Source organism: Drosophila melanogaster, chromosome 2R (genome assembly GCF_000001215.4).
Source record: "Drosophila melanogaster chromosome 2R".
NCBI lineage: Eukaryota > Metazoa > Arthropoda > Insecta > Diptera > Drosophilidae > Drosophila > Drosophila melanogaster.
Window position 1 is genome coordinate 7,844,806 of NT_033778.4, and position 23,293 is coordinate 7,868,098.

At 42.9% G+C, this 23,293-nt stretch overlaps 1 protein-coding gene across 7 annotated transcripts in view, besides 1 other annotated feature; it reads right to left on the reverse strand.

Annotated features, from left to right (window-relative positions):
• Dgk (Diacyl glycerol kinase) overlaps positions 1 to 23,293 on the reverse strand; it is a 51,171-nt gene that overhangs the window by 9,994 nt on the left and 17,884 nt on the right. For 2 of the 7 annotated variants that reach the window (NM_001273863.1, NM_001316408.1), the window contains exons 3-14: positions 16,187 to 16,270; positions 14,358 to 14,440; positions 9,717 to 9,915; positions 7,461 to 7,541; positions 6,122 to 6,247; positions 5,914 to 6,038; positions 4,085 to 4,193; positions 3,468 to 3,599; positions 2,627 to 2,838; positions 934 to 1,065; positions 229 to 394; positions 81 to 167 (exon numbers count right to left, since the gene is read on the reverse strand). In NM_001273863.1, coding sequence (NP_001260792.1) covers positions 81 to 167; positions 229 to 394; positions 934 to 1,065; positions 2,627 to 2,838; positions 3,468 to 3,599; positions 4,085 to 4,193; positions 5,914 to 6,038; positions 6,122 to 6,247; positions 7,461 to 7,541; positions 9,717 to 9,915; positions 14,358 to 14,440; positions 16,187 to 16,265 — 1,531 coding nt within the window. In that variant the 5' untranslated portion in view covers positions 16,266 to 16,270. The other 5 variants (NM_165568.3, NM_001103749.2, NM_001103750.3 and 2 more) reach the window with 5 other exon arrangements.
• Positions 17,511 to 22,539: a mobile genetic element.

Here is a 23,293-nt window from a genome sequence, read left to right on the forward strand (position 1 = left end):
CATTGGTATTTTAAACGATTCTAAAGATTCTATCATAAAAGCAGGGTAGCATTATTCCTGAGTTCTTAGTTAGTACTTACCCATGGCTTCCAAAACCCAGCCGACGGTGCCGTCGCCGCCACAGCAAATGACCCTGAAGCGAGGCAGGTCCTTGAAGAGTGTGAGTCCTGGCAACGAGAGCGGAAATCAATCACCGTGCTTGAATGGCCATCACTCACACACACACACCCTCCTTGGGCCCGCCCTTGGACAGGTCGTACACCTGGCGCGGATTGAGCATGTACTGGAACTTCCGCAGGATGCGATCCCCCTGGCGACCGCCGCTCTTCGGATTGACGAACACCAGCAGCGGGCAGCTCAGCTCGTCCGGCGGCGTGATTTGGAAGTGCGTGGCCTGGTGGTGATGCATTTGGGATTTCTGGTTACGAATTTGGCCAATGTCATGGGTACGATTACGATACGCAAAGCAGCAGTTCCAATTGTTATGTTTGGCGATATTTTTTTTTTAATTTTGAAGGCGGAAGGTCAATTTTGAAAGGGGTTAGTTAGCCAATCTTTTGGAGTTTCACAAAACAAAAAATTAAGCGGGAGGGGAAAATGATTCTAAATTGATTCTTTTTTGTTAGTTAAGAAGCAAAGTGAAATTAACAAATTTATCCTTCGTCAAATGAATTTTGTTATTAAGTAAGGCTATATATACATGGATATAGAGCATAAGCAAATAAAATTTAAATTCAAGCAAAAAAACTAAAAAGATGTCCAAAAATGTTGGCAGTACGTTATTTTCAAAAGGTTTTCATTAACAATCCTATCTTTCTCTTTGTTAATATTAATATTAATAACATTTCGACAGAATTTTGTTTTTTATATATTTGGAATGATTTAAGTGGGTAAGGAGCTTTAAGGACTTAATAGAATAGGATGCAATCATACCTTGTGAGCCTGATTCACGGATCGCTGGCGGTCGAGTACCGCCGGGCAGATGGCCGTGGGCGGGACAATTAGCTCGGAGTATTCGCCCAAGGTGCACTCCTTCTTCACCGACGAGGCGCAGCGGTTGTGGAGCTATCGATGGGACGAGATGGGGGGACGAATCAAATTAGGCAGAGTACGCAGCCAGATAGCGCGGTCTCGTAGAAAATCTACGCTATTAAATTCAATTTCCACTCCATTGCCGGCCAAAGGCCACTTATGGCAGAAGTGGTGGACAGGGAGATGGAGTCGACGACTCTCAAGCGTTCAATTCGCCTTAATGAATCCGATTAAAAGTTTGTTAGCGCCGCCGACTACCCGACCCGTGGAGCAGAAAAAATGGTTAATTTTGGCCTAAATGAGATTTTGGCGCGGATTTTCATTTAAATATCAATTTGGCTGGAGCAAAGTCTGGTTTCTTCTTTTGGCTAATGACCACGCGGCTTCCTTTTTTCGCATTACTTTTTTCACAGCTGCGGCCTTTAAAATTGATTTGGAGTTGGTCATACACTGATGACCAGGCTCAAAAGTTTTTTGTTTCTAATTAAACGAAACTTATGAAAACGTTTTCCGTTTACGAAGTGCTCAACTGGATTTTTTTTTGTAATTTCTTAAATCGTGTTCTACTTTTAATTAACAAAAAGGAAACTAGACAGAACTTTCATTCCCTTGCTGTAAATGTACTATTAATTTCAACTATTTTCCAATTTTCTAGAAAAGTGATTAAACCCTAAAATTGCTATGTTTAAATACCCATGAAAGTTAATCTTAGGTAAAAAACCTGAACACTATTGTGTTTACTTTAAACGGCATTAGGTAGAGTATATCTGTGGTGAGGTATTTAGTGGCAGGGGGAGGGCATGGCAACCACATTCCCCTTTTATGTGGCATAGACTAGATGCCCACACACACACAGACACATCCACTCAAAATGCGAAGTTATTGACTGTCAAAAGCGTTCGGCTACGTTTGGCTTACAAAGTATTTGCCGATGCAGCAGCATCCGGCTCGAAGGACCAAGTTTCCCGACCTTCGCTCCCGCCGACGACCCTCTGGCGGAAAGGAATTCGGCATTATCTCCACTGCACTTGTCAAAGACACAGGACACAAAAGTTGGTGGCATGCAACGGCGGCAGCAGTAGCGCAATTTGTTCGGAACGTGACAATTTGCCAGCCATAACGAAGTTCCCATCTCATGTGTGCGGATCGGGACGCATCCGAGTCCCTGCCGGGTGCGGGAATTGGGGGGATTTCGCTGGTGGGAAGTGTTGGTGTTCCTGCCGGCTGCGAGTCACAGCTCCAACGAAACTACATTGGGAGTGCTGGGCCAAAGGCTGCCTTGTTATTCCGGATAATTGGAATTTTTGTTTCGAAACAATGCCGGCAATCTCGGCCAGAACCGATCTGATTTGGTCTTGTTACGGATTGATTGTGAATGAACCGAATTTGCCAGCTGATGTAACTCGAATTCCAATTATAAACTACTTATGTATTTATATTTAATCACACCAAATAGAAATTTCTAAGAATATACTATTTAAATTTGTATATTTGAAGTGTCAAATTAGTTCAAATTCAAACTACCACAATAAATATACCTTTTGTATTTAGTTTATAATTTCGAATAAATTAAGAAATCTATTCATTCACTCACCATCATGTGACACCAGCGGCAGGTAAGTCCTGTGATTCCGTGGTAGGCCTTTATCCTTTTGCGGCACTTGGAGCACCGTCCATAGCAGTTGCCCTCCACCCAGTGATGCAGTAGGTCTCCGCCGCACTTTGGTTTCTTGGACTTGACGTAGGTGGTGATGCAGGACGCGGGAGCATGTTGCACGCATCGCTCATGGACGGTGTACTTGCAAACTGTAAGTGAAATCGATACATTTTACTTTGCTTCTCAAGCATAATTAGGTTAATTAAATAATTCAAGTTATTAATAATTTCACAGAAAATAGAAAAACTATGTGTGCTTACATAATTATGTTGATGTCAATAAAATAAAAAAAAAACAGCTTACATAAAATGCATGAATTATTGCATAGTTTTACTTCATATAATCCTGCAGTAATACAATCCAATTTAAACATTTTTTTTTTTAATTTCTAACACTGAAAATTTCATATTAAAAGTAATAAAACAGTCAATCATGAGTAATTGTATATGATAATATATAATCTGCGTGATTGTTTAAGCTTGAGAACAATAAAATTACTCATTTTTATGTTGACGCATTTTAGTATTTGCTTTTCATACAAATTTGAGTAAAGATTAAAAACAACACATTTAAAAAACAAGTACGAGTATAACATAGTAAATATGTTAAGAGAAATGGCTTATCTTGAAAATAACTTTTCCTAACATATATTCGTTAAATATAAATGGGATAAATGCATCCTCTTGGGTATTTTGTGGATAGTCGAATGGCCTTAAAGTTAGTTTGGCCATTCAGATAGACAATTTCCTGTCCTCAGGCCCCCCACACAGATACTCACGCACACAGCAGAGGCCCTTCTTGCCGAGACCCACCAACATGTTGAGGCAGAGATTGCAGTACGCCGGCTTGCTGAAGTGCTTCAGGCGCCACACGTGGATGCCATCCTCCTTGAGCGTGGTGCTGTCGACACCTGGCGAAGATTGAGAGATGGAGATGCAGAGATTGAGGTGTAGAGGGTGCAGGTGGTAGGTACCAGGTGGCAAGTGGCAAGGGACGGAAGAGAGAGAGAGAGAGAGAGTTGTCACTTTGCATAAGCGTATCAAGGAGCGCCTGCAGCAGGCTCCCCTCCCCTTCGCTCCCTCCTGCGGCACCTGGGCAAATGACTTGATTATTACGGCAGCAGCCAACCAGTCACAGATCAAGGCATTCAGCCGGCAAAGGGGCACTTAGCAGAGGAAAGGGGGGACACGCAGACTCACAGACACACAGAGAGAAAATATCACCCACATCTGGAGACAGAGTATCACTGAATACTAGTGAAGAATATTAACTTAAATGTTGGAAATATATGAATTTACTTTCTGTAAGTTAAGTTGCTTACTAAAGATATTTCCGATTTGACTTGCAGACAAGATTGTGATATTTTCTCGCCGTGCTAAGTGGAAAATTACCCACCCAGGAGCACCAGCAGTGGAATCGTAGTCATCCCGCCTCGCTGCCACTCGTCCAAGGACACCGTGCCATCGGCATCGTAGTCGATTTCAACCATCATCTCTTGCAGTATCTATAAGTAAGAGAAGCGATTGCGGATTGCAGTGAGTGGAGTGGAGTGTATGGAAACCGAAAAATGGGTGATTCTTAGATGGAATGAAACTTAGCGGAAAGGTAACTTCCTGTTTGGAATGCACTTCTCTCGGTTGGGGGAATGTAAACTTATTACACTGGCTTCGTTGGGCAAATGCATTTCCTGCAGAAATGTACAAATATTTCTTTTTCCTTCTCTACCAACATACTTTTTACTACTACCTCGATTCTCCTTAGGTTTTAAAGTATCTCAAGCTAAAAAAAAATATGATGATGAAGAACTTGCTTCTGAGAAGACTTCAAATGATTCCCTTCTTTCTGGCTTTTATGGCACACATTATTCCAAATCCAAACAAATCGATGAGGTACGAGTTCCTGAGCTCTATAAATTATTCAGCGGTGGGGGGAGGACGAAATTCACTCCCAAATTTATTCAACTTCCGAATCCTTTTTGTTTTTCCCGGGGAATTTCATATTCGCCCGGAAACGAATGCCAGAATTATGCAACTCATTAAGTGCTTTGATTATTTGTGTGTTTGTGTGGCGCGCTAGTGGAGAGCGAAAGGATAATGGGCCAAAGGACTGACCCGAACTTGGCTTCTTGGCGCAACTTGGCTAAAAATATTTTGATTAAAATATTTTCTGGCTCTGCCTAGAATTTAAAGTATGCGGCAGTCATAAAGTCGTGATGGCAACGCAACTGGAACTCGGGCCCCTCGCATCTCGAGCAGCGGAAAAGGAAGTCCTTCGAGGACGGCGAACGGCGAACGGGAACGGGAACGGCGGGAAATGCGGCTGGAATCATTCCGCCATAGCCAGGGGTATTTTGTTAATTGAGTTTTGTGGCGCTTTGACTTTATTTGCGGTCGCAGTTCTTTCTTCTTTTTATATTCCTTTCATTGCTGTGTACATTTTTTTTTTTTTTGCTCTGCCTGTCAACGCGGCGCGTTTCTGGGGGCAGGCCGGTTGAAGGCTGTTCTTTTTGCCGTTGCTGAAACTATTAACTTGCCTATGCGATGTGGTAGCTGCGGCAGCTCCACAAATTCGCGGTTGAAATGGAAACACGACACGGCGCACACAAAACGAAAAAGGAGCCCCTTTTTTTTGGGTTCATTGCCGTCTGATAGTACTCGAGATCAGTGAGGAGTCAGTGAGGTAGGACGAGGAAATGGTTTTCTGAATAATTAGGTATTTCAGCGATTCATTAGTATTTAAAAGCACTGCCAACAGTTAAAGATATAAAATTATTACATTTGTTTGAACCGCATATTGTTACAAGTAATTAACATCAATCAGTCTTTCTGTCTATTTATTTATGACTATTCACAAATGAACAGATAGCAATTTCCCGCAGTGTAGCTAAGCTGGGACTATCGTCGGAGCGAAAGGCTCAAACAATAAAGGCAAAATTAATTTCAAGTGTTCTTTCCGCTATGTTTTGTTTGCCGCTTTTGTGTTGCCTGCTGAAAATGTTGGTAAGTAATTGAAAAAGTTTTATTGGATTGGATTGGTTTGTTTTGGATTGGGTCAATGAGTAGTCGAACGGGTTTCGGGAGTAGTGACCACCAACTGGACCAATGGTAGTGTGGATGATATGTTCCGTGTGCAGTGAGTGAGCTAAGTGGATTTTCCGTGCATCGATTGCAGTGGCAATCGCGTAATGAGTTTTTAATGTAAGTCGGACTTTGGCCGGCACTCACCGGACGCAGTTCGCTGACATCCCAGCCGAGGTATTCGGCCACGGCCATCATCTGGTTAACAATGGCGTCCATTTCGGCCGTGTCCAGGACTCCGTTGCTATCCGTGTCGTACAGCCGGAACATGACTGCAACGCAATGAATAAATAACCGTATTAAGGATAAGGTTAAGCAGCACGCAAAGGAGCAAAGGTGGCCGCTAGGCACTTACACTCCAGCTTGTCCTCCGGTCGTCCTGCCTCGAGCAGTGATAAATAGCAGACGACATCCTTCAGCGGGACCTTGAGTGTCAGCGGATCGAAATGGGAGAGTTTTCGCGCGAGGAGCTTAATGTCAGCTGCAAATGAAAGGGTCGATGATGAGTGGATGGGCGGAGTGGAGCATTGGAGGACTGCCAGTGCAGTGGCAGTGCATTTATTGAGTGACAGAGTGGCCGGCCGCCGCCCCTCATTATCCTTAATGCCATCGACAGCTGGCAGCCAGGAGCCATTATGCTTAATGTTAATTGCCGACATTTGACCGGGCCAAAGCCGTTTTGTTATGGCTCTTAATGAACTCGGGTTGTCGATTCGTTTTCTAATGCTCCGAACCTGCGACCCAAAACTTTTCCCAACCCATGTTCCATATACCCCGACTTTCTTTTTTCCATAATTACAAATTTATTCACCTTTTTTTTTTGCTGGCAGTCGATTCCTGCGCAATTACATAATGCATTGAAATCAAAGCGCGCTGAATGGCTCGCCAATTTGTATGGCACTTTTCAAAGGCGAAAGAAGAAAGGCTCTTTGTTTGCGCGGGAGTATGAATGATTTCCATCCTTAGCACTTTGACAGGCCATTTATGTGTGTGCGTGTGTGTGTGTGTGTGTGTGTGCCGTTGATGTGCTAATTTATATGTTAATGTGGAGTTTCCATCTGAGGCATACAGACAAAGGCCCGAAAAAGACATGGAGATGATTGTACTCTAGCTAATTATGTTTGCCCACTGTCGGATCGTTTGTTGGTCATAAATTAAAATATATGTATGTGTGTGTGTGTGTGTGCGCATACAATGCCAATATTTGCCCGACTTCTTAACAACTAAATGAGGCTGTCGGATCCGCGACGAGTGCAGGAAGTTGTGCAAACAGGCTGAGTGTGTGTGTGTGTGTGTGTGTGCAGGATCAATGTCAACTTATTTGCCAGCCTACATTCCGACAAATAAATTTAATTCACGCACACACAGCCAGTGAGAATACAAAAAGCAAAGCAAAACTAATCCAATTAGCGCTTAAGGCGCTCACACACACAGAGGAAAGCTTCGTCCTGGTTGTACCTAATATATAATGCTAATGGGAAACTCCTGGCTGGGCCTTTTCCGCAAATTACTGCAGAGCGAAAAATCGCCTGCAATAATGTTCAATTTGTTGTGCGATTATTTCTCATGTTATTGCATTAAATGAAATAAGTATTTGGTTTTAGAGGAATCATCCTTAAATTTGTCTTGATTTGAAGTCATATAGTTATGCGTATTCGAATGAAGAAGAAAGGATATGGGGAAAAGGAACTCACCCCTCTTTTCTGCCTGTGCACTCCCACTCTCTAAACTTCCAGGACAATGCCGTCCAATTGCTGGCAAAATGCGTGAAACTGCTGGCCAGCGACAAAGGCGCAAAAAAGCGAGGAAAAAAGCGAAATTTACGTTCATTAATCATTCTCGTGCACATTTCAAGCGAAGCGAAATGAATGAAGGCGAAAAAGGGAGCGAAGGGCGAGGGCGAAGCGAAAAGAGAAAAATTGTGCTGCATACTTTCAGGCCGCAATTGCGCCGCGCTGCGTCAGTGTGTGTGTGTGTGTGCGAGTGTCCTGGAGGCGCGTGTCTGTCTGTGTGTTAGCAATAAATGTTAATTTAACGCAGGCCTCGCATTTTACGAGTTGCGACTTCGTGAAATGCAGAAATGTTTCTAATTGGGCGTTGATTTACGACACGATCTCTGAGACAAGAGACCGACCCTTGGCTTTTGTTTTTTACGCTGTCCTTTGTTGTTTTCGCTGGGCAAACGGAAGAGGAGCGCCCGACTTCCGGTGCCAAGTTTCGTCGTCTTTGCTAGCGACTGCAATTCGCATAATTTATGAACTCATGAATTAGCGAATGTCTGCCTTGTTTTACTTCCGCGCTGATATTTGCTTTTTCCACTCGCTCCACTAATTAGCAAGTTCGCGAGCAAGTTAACTAAGTAAATAGGCAAATAAGTAGGAATTTTCAGCTTAACCAGCTATCCTGTGCCATTACCATTCACTCTATCAATTCGAACATCTAGAAAGCAGGCAATTTTAAATTTTTTAAATAAGACTGCAAATGTAGGAACATCCATTTTTGCATTTTAAATTCGCTAATTCAACCACTTTTATGCAAAACTATTGTAACAAATGCTGCTGGCCTTCATTCGGAAAGCAATCACAAAAGTTGGTTTTTCCCGAGCAAATGGAGCACACAGACGGTTAATTTTTGCATTTGAATTGTTCGCCAGCTACGTATGTTGGCTGCCCAATCAGTTGGATGTGCACCTCCAATCCCAATCCCAGTCACAGTTCCAATCCCTGTTCCAATTCCAATTCCACATCACATGATGATTGCACAATAAGCGACTTAATTGGAAGTCGCATGCACATCGTAATTCGGATGGGCGTAGATGCCTAATTAATGCTCACCATCAATTTTGCAATTAACCGAGTTGCTGCTCTTCTTCGAGGAGTTGCGAGACATCTGCGAGTGGTTGGTGGCCGAGTGCGAGGGACTGGAGTCCACGGAGCGACGGGCCGGATTGCTCGCCTGGAACATGCTGGGTCCGCTGGCCAAGGGACTCGGCGTCACCGTGAGCATCGGATGGACACTGCCTGTTGAGTGGACCGTTGGATGAATTAGACGCACATATCACGTAGGTTCCCAGAGGCAGCAAAAGAAATTTAAGGACCATAACTGTTGGCTTTAACCAATAAATAAATGTGCAAACACAATTCTTTAAAAACGGAAATGAAAACTTTAAATATGATTATCGACAGCATTGGAATTTTTATTTTATTTTAATTTTAATCGATTTAAACCGGCTATATGTTATTGCAAAATGTAAATCTGTTTGTCATACTATTAAGCCTTGATTGGCGTTCAATATTACGGAACACGACAGATATAAAGGAATTATTTGTTTAATATTTTTTATATATTTTTACAACTATTCTGTTTGTTTTGAATCAGCTTTTTGGTTCATTAGAAACAAGTTATTTTGGGAAGATTAGTCAACTTCCTTGTTTGCATATCTTTAAAGAGAAATGAGTGTTCTTGAGAGTAGTTTAATTAAGAGCAAAATCCACTTTAATGATCAAAACCGGACATACATTCAAAGGACACTGTTCTGTAAACTCATCCTGAATCGCAGCTCCCTGGCAGTTTCCCTTCGTTACTCACCGGTCTTGCTAGGATCGTGGGATAGATGTCCGCCCAGCGAGTGGTGTAATTTATCCGTGATGCCATGGATTTTGTCCACAAAGCTGCTGCGGGCTTGTGCGTGCCCTTCGGCCCCGGCCACGCCCCCCGTGCCACCGATGCCGCCTCCGCCTCCGCTGCACTGCGGCATCAGCTCGGCAATGCTATTGATGTTTGGTATGGAGCCTAATTACAGGCGGTCGGGATGGGAGCAGGGCGAGATGTGGGCGCAGGGTGGGCCAAAAAGAAATGTTCAGCGATTATTCACATGCACATGAGAGTGGGTGGGATGGGTATGCGTATGGGCAGTATGGGTGGTGTGGGTGGTAAGGACGATCTCTTACCCTTCGTGTGCGACGTGACCGGCGCACAGGCGGCCGTGCTGCTGATGGCGGCCATTTGATTAAGTGCCCGGCCATGCAGCTGGGCCTGGGTGACATTCGGCTTGAGGAAGGACACAAACAAATGTTTGGCCAGGTCCAACGGCGCCTCGCAGTCGAGGAAGGCGTCCAGGAAGCGCCGGAACCCGTCGAAATCAATGTCCTGTGAAAAGAGTTGGAACATATAAATACAGCGTGTCCAGCTAACGATTTATGGGCACTTTTGTTTTGTCAGTTTATATCAAGCGAATTATTAGAAGGGAAACTACGATAAAAAGTCTTGAAAAGTTCTTAATAACTCATTCTAACTTATTCCAAGCTATACAAGCAAATGTGTGCACTGTTTCTCAACTTATTGAATATAACTTAACTAAGTGGATCCTAAAGCAACTAGTTTAAGTATTCGCGTTTTAAAAATATATATGCGATGAAGAATACTCGCAGTTTAAGCCCTTATTAGATAATATTGAGAGCTCTTAAAGCATTTCGAGGGGAAAACCAATCTATTACTCATTTCTCTTGCTGCAAGAGTGTGTAATAAATCTACCACAGGCCATTCACGAGTGACAAGTTAAAATGTGTGCAAAACACTCGTCGCTGCATCCCTTCTCCAATTCACTGCCTTTTTTCCCGGGAAAGTTTCACCAGTGGTATCGAGTTTGTTGCTGCGGCAGGGCGGGGCTGTGACTGGGAGGGGTCTTCGCAAGGGGGAAAGAGCCACTTATGCAACATAATATGTTGACATTATTATGGCGAAAAACATTTTGCAGTTGCCGCCAACTCATCTTGTCGATGGGTGGTGGTGGGAGTAGGGAAGTTAGAGAGCAACGGACGCCGTCATCGACTTTATTAACGTTGACAACGGAGCGTATGATTAATAAGTACTCGCCATATTGTGACATATTCGGAGATGATTTTCTGCGTGCCAAGTGAAGTGAAAGTACATTTATCTAGCGACTAAATGATGCTGCTACTAATGTACGAGGAAGCTGTTGAGTTTGCGGCCTAATTGAAGGTCAAATATCAGAGAGGCTGGGATTTATGCTTTAAAATTCCCGCATTACGCGTATGGAATACATAATTCTTCTGTGGGCGGGCCATTTTATTTACATTTGTCCAGTGCACAATATTCGCACATAAATCCGAGCTCCATCTGTCTGTCTGTCTGTGAAAAAGGTTCCATACAATTCGGTTCGTACGTGCCAGGGAATGTCCCCCAAGGATCTGGCGCCTCTTTATTTGCCATTTGGCAAGGGGTTCGCACCGAACAGGCGAATTGGCGAGTAACCGAGTACTGGCCCAGTTTTATGGATGCGGAATGGAATGGAACCTGGCTGAATGGGAATCGGGGCAAATTACATGTCAACACCACGTGTAATGTCAACACATTGACAGCTGCGGCGCGATTCGTGAATCAACAATGCGACATTGATAGACGCCAGCATCCGCTGACACTGATAGACGTAGTCCTGGGGCTCCACACAGCAGCTTTTCGGATTTTACAGTCCCAGTTTGAGGCTCCGGTTGCAGCCTCCCTTCGAGGACGACAGCTAATCAAGGATAACAGCATGCGGGGAATGGGTGCGATTAATTGCGCAAGTAACGAAATAATCAGCGGGAGCTGGCCTGCCAGGACCATGGCATGGGTATCTATTCTCCCGAATTTATATCTGCTTTTATTATCAGACTCCTCACGAGCTGCTGCTTCTTGGGCTGCTCTTTTGCATCGTTTTGAATTTCGAAACATAAAACAAAGTAAACGAGCCAGAGCTGCCAGCATTAAGAGGTTTGGGCTCACACGAAGAACAAAGTGCTAAACTAACTAAATTTAGTTGATACAAAAAAAAATACAAAGAAATATTAATATTTCTGTAAAGTTTGAACTTTCTTAAGAAACCGTATGTCTGATATGTGGGCAGAACAAATGTATTATTAGTTGAAAGAAGTTCTTTGATATAGAGCAACTATCTCAAACTGAAAACCATCATATGGATTGTTGTATCAACTGTAGTGAAAGATGATTAAAAATTAGGATTCTATAAGAACTTTTTTCTCTCCGTGTGCCCAACCACTTGCTAGCTGTTTTGCCGGTTGCTGGATCCTTGGCCATAATGAAACCGAATACAGGCAAATGGAAGTTTATGCTCGTGTCGTCGTAGATACTGGCACTAGGCATCTATGTGCCAAGAGCCAACTGCTTAAAGCCAGTGAAAGCAAATGGCTGCGACACGCCTAAGTGGAGAAACATCGGCATATTGTAAACCCGGCCACAGATACACAGATACGCACACTCTCACAGGCACACACATAAATTACAACCGAGTCACATACACACACACACACACAGCGGCACTATAATAATGGCGCGAATTGCGTTAGCAAAATTTATTTAGCCAACGAGGAGCAAGGAGATACGCGTGCGAAGATTCCTTCCACCCTCCGCTCCTCTTTTCTACACTTCGTGGTAGGGATCCTGTTCCAAGTTTTTGTTATAAACATTGAAAGGCGCAATAATAAGACCATTTCTGTAATATTTACTTGTTAAAATTAACTATTTAGTATTTCATACATTTTTAAGTGCCATAGATGGAAGTTCATTTAATTAAAATATTAAAAAAAAAAAAAACAAAGTAGCATACAATTTAAAGTATTTTTCATTGAATTAATATACTGGAGTGGGGTAGTATTATCTGTTCTTATTTATTTATGCGAAACTTGTAATTTTTCAATCTTGAATTATATTTTTAATTTCATAAAAATGATTGGTAGTATTTCAACGACCTTCGCTGTAATTCCTGGTTTCAATCTGGGCTGGCACGAGTATTCCCATGGTTGCGTTATGTGACGCTATGCGTGAGCGCGTGGCTTAATGAATAAATATTCAAGCACATTTCGGGCGTTCGGTGCGTATGCGCGATATTCATTAAGCCCCTCTAATCACACACACCACACGCACACAGGCTAGCATCGCACATACGAGCCATTTGGCACTCGGTATCACTCCTCCACGACGAACATAATCTGCGCTCTGCATTCATTATGCATCGCAGTGTTCGGGGCATAATTTACGACCATCTGGGCTCTATTTCAATTCTTCGTCCTGCTGTTTTTAAGATTTTCACACCAAGTGACCAATTGCCGGGGCTAAAGCAGCGGGAATCATATCATTTTTCATTGCCACCTGAGGACAAGCGACTCCTAATGAACCTAATTAAAGCTAGTAGGTTACAATCCAATCCTTGGGTGAAAGTTGAAGCTGGAGGAAAGTTAAAGTTAAAGTTACACGGCTCGTGTGTAAGCTGCTTATTGGGAATAGGAAATTGTTGCCAAGCAGCTCGTGGCACAACTCGTGGCATCTCAATTCATTTCGCTAACTGAAATATTTACGGGCATTACTTTTGTTCGGAAAATGCGGGCAATGAAAATAGCGAGTGCGCCAGGAGTACACGAACAAACATCCCCGCCAGAGTGTTCGATATCAAAGTGAATTCCGATGAAATCATTCACTCGCGTTCGAGTCCAGTGCCATGTGGAAGGAAGGAGGCCAGGAGCCAGGAGCCAGGAGCCAGGAGGAGGCGGAGGAGCGGGAGGTGAGCCAGAGTGACGGAAACTTAATTATACTTTTTCCATTTCGTTACGCTGGCAAAACAAATGATAGACCGGAAAACAAAGGGAGAATCGAGAATGGTTTCGTTTGCATATATGCTACTGGCTCGAATGATTTCAAATTCGCAAATTAAAAATGTATATTACTGCGCAAACTGCACGTCCTTCGCTCCTTCGCTCCTCCGCTCCTGGTCTCCTTGTCTTCCTGGTAACCCCTTGGTGATCCGGGTAGCTAGATCCGCTTGTCCCCAATGAGGGAGAGAGAGTTACAATTTATGCAGCTCCAGTGGCTCCTGCTCCACTGGCTGCTGCTCTAACCGAATTGATGGCGATGCAGGCAGTTTGAAATTAATTTAGTATGTATAAACTTGTCAGGATATTCATTCGGGAACAAGGGTGGCCGGGCAGCTCAGTGTCTGCTCTGTCTCTGTTGGGATTCAATTTCAATTTGGCATTCAGGCGTAAACTTGAAAAGTCTGTGATTTATTGTACGTATAAGAAGATTTACCTTCAATCTTTCGGCCCACCTGGATGCCCTTTCCCCTGCCCCAAATTCTATTCAGAGTGCTCCTGCTCCTTGCCAGTCCAACCATAATAGTGGAAAATCTAGTTTACTCCAGGAAAGCATTCGGAAAATGCAATCGTTTTCGAGCAACTAACTAGGCGTAAGACTCTCTCCGAAGATTTGGATTAAAAAGCCTATTCTAAAGGAATAATATGAATAGGAAGTTACTTGATTTAACTTAGAACATATTTATTTAGAGCTTATTAATTTATTCTCCTTTTTTTTCAGTGCACACATGTGAGTTTCCTTAAGCTTTGCTGAATCGCTTTCATCGGTCTTCCCCAGTCGCCTGGCTGAGGATTAGAGCGTAAGAAGTAACGAAGCCCTTGACTTGTGCTTTGAGCAGGGTCTGCCGTCCACTCCTCATTCCTCCTCAAACTCATCCGCTTTCAATTAATTGCAGGAGCGGAGCAGGACATTCTGGCAACACTTACCCCATCCGGAATGCACTTGGGCGTGCTGGCGGCACTCGGCGAGCTGAACTCCCGCAGCACATCCTGCAGCTTTCGGGTAGAATCTGCAAGAAGCAAGAGGAGTTAGTGGAGTTAGAGGACACAGGTGAGTGGTGTAAGCCAGGGATTATGCAAAGTTAAGTTTAGCCGGGCTGCCGACTGCGTGCGGGACACAGGACACACGTCAATCGCTCGACTGGCGCCAGGTGAACTAAATCGACGTCTTAAGTGGGCCAGCCCAGGTGGACAGGTGTGTGTGTGTGTGTGCGTGTGTCTCGCCAGGTGACTCAGGTGGCTGAACTGCAGCGCAGTGGGATAATTAACTAATGGAAGGCGAGTGGTTCGTGTCGAACGACTTGGACGGACTACTGGCTGACATGCTACAAGTGTATAAGCTCAGAGTTAACTCCACGGGGAGTCTTCCGGCCAAAATGTTGCGTCCACAGCTTTATTAAACTAATGAGAGTTGTGTCTGCACTTGAATGCAGTCCCAGTTTCAGTTTCAGTTTCAGTTCCAGGTTAAGCTCCATTTTTAGTATCCGTTTCTGTGCTTGGGCACCACCATCTGGCACTGACACTTCTGATGGCTTTGTACGGGACTGCACCGCACACTAAAAACATTTAACCGCACTCTAATAAGCACCTGCAGCCGCACCCACATATATCCTTTGTGGCACACAGGACTCCCGAATGGCCACAGTCTCGAATTGCAGTACGGGTGTCGCAGACGAAGCTACTCCCAAACGGGATTAATGGTTTCCACACTAGAGCTAGTGCTCTTCGATTCTGCTTAATTCAATTATCAGTTTGAAAACGGAATGTGAAAAGGAACTTGAAACAGAGATTTTTTTAAGTTCTTGATTGTTATTAGGTACTCTTTTTATTACGAAATGGCTCAGGATATACTTATTATTATATCTTATTATTGAAGTAACAAAAGAGTTCCTATTGCAGAGCTACCTGACATTATTACAAAGTAATATTTTTGTCTGTCTGAGCTCGTCTGATTTCAAGGGGATCATTGCGCTGCCAGCTGTTCCGGCTGAAATGCGGCCCTTTCCTTCATCCAAGTGGAGCTCGCAAGTGCTCCTAGTTCAGCATCCTGACACAGTGCGTGTGTGTGCTCCGTGTAACATCCCATAATCTATAAGCTCAACATTCCCATTTGCCGTTCCCAGTAATTCCCTTCGCCGGATGAAGTGAAGCGAAGTGCTCACCCAAAGGTAAACTACTTTGCCATGTCAAACAGCTTTGCTGCTGCAGCAAAGAATGCAAACAGTGTCAGACATAACTGAAGGCGATGTGGAGCAGATGTGTGGAAAGGATGCTGCTCGGAATCGCTCTCTTTAAGTTGCTCTTCTTAAGCTCTGACTGTCGAGGAAATTTGCTGGAGTTGCAAGTCCCAGTCAAGCGAAAAAGTAAATGTATCTGCAATTCTGAGGTGTATCTACTATCTGTTAATCTGTAATCTTCAGGTTATATGAACCATCTTAATCGATTCGGATGGATTCGATATGCTACCTTAGTTAACTGAATTATATTCTTTCTTTCATTATCTAACAAATTGATAAAGATAAAGAACAAATTGATAGCATAATCTATGAAAGTCATTTATTAAAGCTGGTTGTTCACAAACTGCAGTGTGCAAATTAGAGGGAAACGGGTACATTTTAATTGGCCCAACTGTCAGGCACAGGAAAAGTGGTAAAAGGCAAAATAAAAAGCTGTCTGATTGGCCATGACTTGCAGTGCTGCGCGTTGTAGATGTGTGTTTTTGATTAGTGCGATTTGATTAACTGCTTTCCACTTACATGAGGCCAACTCCTGCAGCTGCAAAAACTCGCGTGGCGACAATTTATCCCATTTCGGTGCTGCGATGCCAATATTCATTTTGCCTGAAAGTAAGCAATACATAACAAATGGTGACAAATTGTAATTTCCATCATAATGCAGGGCAATCGAGTGGTGCGTGGGTGCGGGGTGAGGGGCGATTGCATAATTTATGACATTTGCATTGCGAGTTCGCTTTGTAAGTGCCAAACTATCGACAAAACGCACACATTGCCACGAAAATACGTGGGTCCTGCGTACGTGATTGTGGCATTGGCAATCAATACTTTCTGCTGAATGTGTGCGATGAAAACTAAATTGCTTTAAAATGTTATCTCACCCCCCGCCCCCGTATTCACTAACCACCCTCCCTTTGCCAAACTCGCACACACGTGTATCCTGGATATTTTCAGACTTTTCAAGTGGGCGAATGCGAATAGGTCCTGTGATGCCTGTCCAAAACAGCAGAAGGAACACTCGTAAAAGCCCACCGAAATAGAAGAGAAAGGCAAATAATAAAGCACAAACAGATTTATTGTTAAATAAACATAAAAAAAGGTTATGACGTTATGAAGTTCATTTAACTTTAGTACGGCAAATATGCCTTTTATGAAACTAGCTCATTTCAAATGAGCCATTTGTCCACATCATATTGCCATTTTAAAGTTCAATTTGTATTTTAAATGCGATTCCATATGTTTCATTATCTATTTTTCAAATGAGGCCATATATCATCATAATATTATTGTGTTTGTGTTTGCATTTCGAATATTTCGACGTTTTGAAATATAGTTTTATATTCTATGTTAGGCATAACATTTAAATTTCCAAAATTTGTTCGTAGTAAAATGGAATTTTTCCCACGGGTCTTAGTGTACCACTTTCTAAACTAGCCAATGGAATGGATGCGAAAGGCCATTAGTCAATTTAGCTCTCTGCCATATGTCAGCCCCTTTGCAAGTGTGCGAGTGTGCGTGTGGTGTGCATGGGTGTGTCGCCAGCCGTTTGACACGTCATTACTGGCATCATCATCATCATGGCCATCGTCAACACCACCATCATTATCATGATCGTTATCATTATCATCGGCGTCGTCATCGTTCCCGTTAGGATGGACGTAATCACGAACCGCTGGCTAATCAATGGCATAATTTCCCTGCGGTATCTCTGTCACACTTGTGACGTCACACACACACACACGGGAATCAAACGCCTATGCACACACATACACGCGCATGCAGAGGTAAAGGTATGTGTCAGTCACAAACAAGCAGACAGACAGACAGGCATATGCATATATATATATGTAACATGGAGTAAGGCTGAAGGCTGGCAACAACCCGGTTGGCAGCGCTGTTGAGCAGCAACATGATTGTCGGAAATCGAAGTTATCGACAATCAGTCATCGAAGGAACGATCGCAAGGCAGCAGTGGAGTCGAGTGGAAGTCAGCGTTGCAGGCAGTCGAGTTCTCAGCAGCAGTCGTTCGGTCACAAACTAAGAATACTTTACATAATTACCGCATTTAGAATTAAACTAATAATTAAATTAATAATAAACAATAATAATAAACAATCTTACATGGGGGCTCGTCCAGTCCTAAATCGGTTATATGAAGGTGCAGTTGTTTAAAGAAAAAAGACATTGTTGTGTGCGTGGGTATAGTCTTTAAAAGTTGTAAAGTTGTGGCTATATCTATTGCATTTAAAGTTGGAAAAATCAGTTGTACAGATTTTGTTTGAACACAAGTCGGTAAAAGTCGGGAAAGCTGCTAGAGAGAACTGATAAAGTCGAAATTGTCGTGTGCGTGGATTTAGTCTTTAAAGTTGTAAAGTTATGGCTACGTCTACTGCATTGAAAGTTGAAAAAATCGATTGAACTCATACAGACTCAAGTCGTTTTGCTGTTGTGGAATTTAAAACAATTAAATTGCAAAGGTGGTGAAATTCGTTTCTAACGAAAATCAAAATTTGTCTTTTAACCGGTGACGCCGTCTGCAAAATCGACTACCGTCGCGCCGTTAGAACATTGTCGTTGTTTGCTGGTGTTAGTGCCTTGTCGCGGAATGTTCACACGTACACCACCTACAAATAAAAAACTTAACACCGACCAAATACAAGCAATTCTAGAGAACGAAAGCGAGGACGAAAGCAGAAAAGAAAAAATGAACGAAGAAGATCAAAAGTTGGCGCCTGTAGGAGAAGCAGAGGCAAAGAAGCAGAATAAAGACGCTAGTGCTAAAGTCGAAGAGAAATTTGAACAAATGATGAATACTCTAACCCAGAGCATGTTGGCAAAATCTAAACAAGAGGGGCAAGTAATTATCGCTGCAGAAAAATTTGAAAAAGTTGTAAGTGACTGTGATGGCAAATCAATTCCTATTAAAAAATGGTTTGAAATTTTTGAGAAAAATGCCGAGGCATATGAACTTTCGGAGAAACAAAAATATGTTCAAGCCAGAAGTAAGATGATTGGATCAGCAGAACTTTTCTTAGAATCTGAATGTGTCAGTGGATACACTGAACTCAAAGAGTTACTAATTGAAGAATTTTCAGGCAGCTATAATAGCGCCGTTATTCACAAAAAGTTGCAAGACAGGAAGAAGAAGAGGGAGGAAACTCTACACGACTATTTGTTACAAATGAAGAAAATAGCAGCCTTAGGTGAAGTTGAAACAGTTGCTTTGATAACTCATATCGTAAACGGCCTCGACATTAAAAAGGAGTATAAGGGTGCTATGCTCCGTTGTAAAACTCTTAAGGAATTAAAGCAAGAATTCGAAATCTACGAGAGTCTGAATATTGTTGACAAGCCGAATATTCAACCAAAACCAAAGCAAATTACACAAGGTGTAAAAGCAGATCACTGCTTCAACTGTGGTTCGAGGGAACACAAACGAAAGGATTGTACACTTCCTACCAAATGTTTCAGCTGTAATCAAGAGGGCCATATCTCAAGCAAGTGTCCGGAAAAAGTAAACAGCATGCGCATTCACGTTGATAGTGCACGAACAAAGCCAGTAATCATAAATGGGATTATCATCAACTGTCTGGTGGACACAGGATCAGATGTGACCATAATTAAAGAAGCTATATTCAAGAAGATGAAAGATGTTGATTTAAACCGCACTGCAACAGTATTGCGAGGTTTGGGAAATGCCTCAACACAGCCGATTGGATGCTTCAGAGCATTAATCAAGACCGACCAGGTGGAAGCAAGCCACAACGTTTTAGTCGTCCACGATTCTAAATTCAGTTGCGATGGAATAGTGGGACACGATTTTATCAGCAAGTTTCGTCTTATCTGTAGTGCAGAAGGCTATACTTTTCTTGACCTGGAAGCAGATAAAAAACAAGCGGTTGAGTATTCCCAAATGTTTAATATTTGCGAAGAATCTTCTTTTACAGTTGCACCACAATACCGAGAAGACGTTGAACGCATGATAGAGAGAACATACGAAACACCACCCAAGCAGATAAAGCAATGTCCAGTCGAACTCAAAATTATTCCTGATGGCGTGATTAAACCCTTTCGCCATGGACACACCCGACTATCTGAAGAAGAAGCTATAGCTGTAAAGAAGCAGGTAGAGGAATGGGTCGAGCAGTCAATCGTCCGTAAATCTACATCAAATGTTGCCAGTCGCATAGTCGTTGTCAAGAAAAAGGATGGTACCCTACGCGTTTGCGTGGACTATAGAAAATTGAACACCATGGTTCTGATGGATTGTTTTCCGGTACCCATAATGGAGGAGGTGCTTGAAAAACTGCAGAGTGCCAAATGGTTTACAACCATGGACTTACAGAACGGATTTTTTCATGTGGCCGTAGAAGAAGCCAGCAAGCCGTACACAGCATTTGTTACCCGAGAAGGCTTATTCGAGTTTAACAAAGCGCCCTTTGGTTTTAAGAATTCCCCAGCAGCGTTTATACGGTTCGTTCAATTTATTTTTCAAGAACTAATCAATTCCAATATAATGCAGCTATATATGGATGACATAATTGTATATGCCGCTACCCCAGAAGAATGCATGGAAAAGACGGAAATGGTACTTAAGAGAGCTGCAGAATTTGGTCTAAAAATAAAATGGAAGAAGTGCAACTTTATGCAGAGGCGAATTCATTTCCTGGGACATATTATCGAAGGTGGACAAATATGCCCTGGAAAAGAGAAAACATCAGCAGTGAATTCCTTTGGAACACCTCAGAATGTAAAAGCCGTTCAAGGATTTCTGGGTCTCACAGGATTCTTCAGAAAATTCATACCTGGATACGCCCAAATTGCGAGACCACTGACGGACCTATTAAAAAAAGATGCCATTTTCAACATTGGACCAGTAGAGCAGCAGTCGGTGAATAAGCTGAAAGAGATTCTGGTAAACGAACCAGTATTGAGGATCTACTCACGAGAAGCAGAAACCGAACTTCATACAGATGCCTCTAAGGACGGGTTAGGAGCCGTTTTATTGCAGAAGTTCGAAGGCAGTTTTCACCCAGTCTGCTTTTGGAGCAGAAAAACTACAAAAGCCGAATCAAATCGTCATAGTTACTACCTTGAAGTAAAAGCCGCATACTTAGCTCTGAAAAAGTTCAGACACTATTTATTGGGAGTCCCTTTCAAGCTCGTCACGGACTGTGTCGCATTTAAACAGACAACAAAAAAAGCAGATGTCCCAAGAGAAGTTGGCCCATGGATTCTCTATATGCAGGATTTTAATTTTCAACCCGAACATCGTGCAGGAGAAAGAATGAGACACGTTGATTTTTTAAGCCGCCATCCCCAAGCATGCATGATGATAACATCCGAGTTGACAGCACGTATTAAAAAGTCGCAGCAGAACGATGATTCAATTAGAGCAATCCTGGAAATTCTAAAAGATCGTCTATTCCAACCCTACAAGCTAAAAGGTGGCCTGTTGTATAGTATGGTCAATGGCAATGAACTACTGGTTGTCCCTGCACTAATGGAGAGGGAGGTGATTCAAAGCGCACATGAAGTTGGCCATTTGTCGTTGCAAAAGACGATGCATAGCATACAGCAGCAATTTTTTATTCCTCATTTGGAATACAAGGTAAAAAAGCTAATTTCTAACTGTATAAAATGTATCATCCACAGCAAAAAGTTGGGAAAGCAGGAGGGATATCTAAATTGCATAGATAAAGGAGACGCACCGTTGCACACACTACACATCGATCATTTGGGGCCAATGGATTCATCGGCCAAACAGTATAAATACATTCTGGCAACAGTCGATGCGTTTTCAAAGTTTGTCTGGTTATTCCCAACCAAATCAACCGGACAGGAAGAAGTGGTCAAGAGGCTGACCGACTGGTCAAACATTTTTGGTTTCCCTAAGCGAATTGTTAGCGACAAAGGAACGGCCTTTACGAGTGGTGCGTTCGAACAATTTATGAGCAGCCATAACGTGGAACACGTCTGCACAACTACTGGAGTGGCCAGAGGCAACGGCCAGATAGAACGAGTAAATCGTTTAATTTTGGCAATAATATCAAAGCTGTCTTCAGACGAACCGTCGAAGTGGTACAAATATGTGCCTGAGGTACAAAAGGCGATCAACTGTCACGTGCATTCATCACTGAAGCTGTCACCATTTGAGGTCATGTTTGGCACCAAGATGTACACCCGAGTTGAGGATCGGTTACTGGAACTGCTCCAAGAAGAAGTGGTCTGTCAATTCAACGAGGACCGCTATGAGATGAGACAGCTGGTAAAACGCAACATCGAGCAGGCGCAGAAGGACTACAAGCGCAATTACGACAAAAAGCGCCGAGCTGAATACAAATACAAAGCAGGTGATCTGGTTGCAATTAAAAGGACCCAATTTGTAGCTGGCCGCAAGATGGCAAGCGGGTATTTAGGTCCATACGAAGTCACAGGGGTCAAAGACAATGGCAGATATGACGTTAAAAAAGCAGCAAACGTCGAAGGACCCAATGTCACATCCACCAGCTGTGACAACATGAAGTTGTGGAAGTACATAGCCGAAAATGCAGACCTATTGTCATCCGGGTCGGATGATGATGATCAGGAGGGCCGAATGTAACATGGAGTAAGGCTGAAGGCTGGCAACAACCCGGTTGGCAGCGCTGTTGAGCAGCAACATGATTGTCGGAAATCGAAGTTATCGACAATCAGTCATCGAAGGAACGATCGCAAGGCAGCAGTGGAGTCGAGTGGAAGTCAGCGTTGCAGGCAGTCGAGTTCTCAGCAGCAGTCGTTCGGTCACAAACTAAGAATACTTTACATAATTACCGCATTTAGAATTAAACTAATAATTAAATTAATAATAAACAATAATAATAAACAATCTTACATATATATATATCTTATAAATTAGGGGGGGAATCTTATTTGATATATGTATATGTGTGTGCCTATATTTGTTGGCTTGACTTTTCTGCGTTCCCAATTCGCTCGGCGTTTATTTTTACTCTCTGGCCATTTAGCGTTTTTATTTATTCATTTCACAAATCTTCTCTAAAGCTTTTGTCTTGCCGAGTTTATATTTAGATGGCCATAATCAACTGATTTGCCAAGCTATCATTTTATCCACTGCCGCGCACTTGTCAAGTAAAAATGGTGAAGTGAAAAAAAGTGGGAAATGGGGAATGCTATTTCATGAATGAATGATTTCCGCTTGCTGCAAGCATAGTTCGTCCCTTTTCGCTCGTAAAACTTTAATAGAGCCCCATATTGCCATTATTTGCAGCTCATTTGGCTTTAATGCCCGGAGCGCGTTAATAGTTCTTACCAATGCTCGGATATACATACATATAAACTAATGAAAATGCAAATGAAGCGCGCAAATAAATAGTGCAGCTTACACGGCGTATGCGCAATCTGAATGCTAATTGCGCCGTTAATGGCGGGCCATGTTCCCCGGGCATCATCATGAAACCCAAATTTTGGGAAACTGATCTAGATCTAGATATCTGGGTATTTGGTTAGCTGGCCATCCGCCTTCATTCTGAGCGTAATCGCCCCTTGGCCAGAGTCAAAAACTTCAATAAATTTGTCTAGGATTTCTCAGTCTTTGTTAGTCATCCTGCCGCCCTTTGACATTGGGGT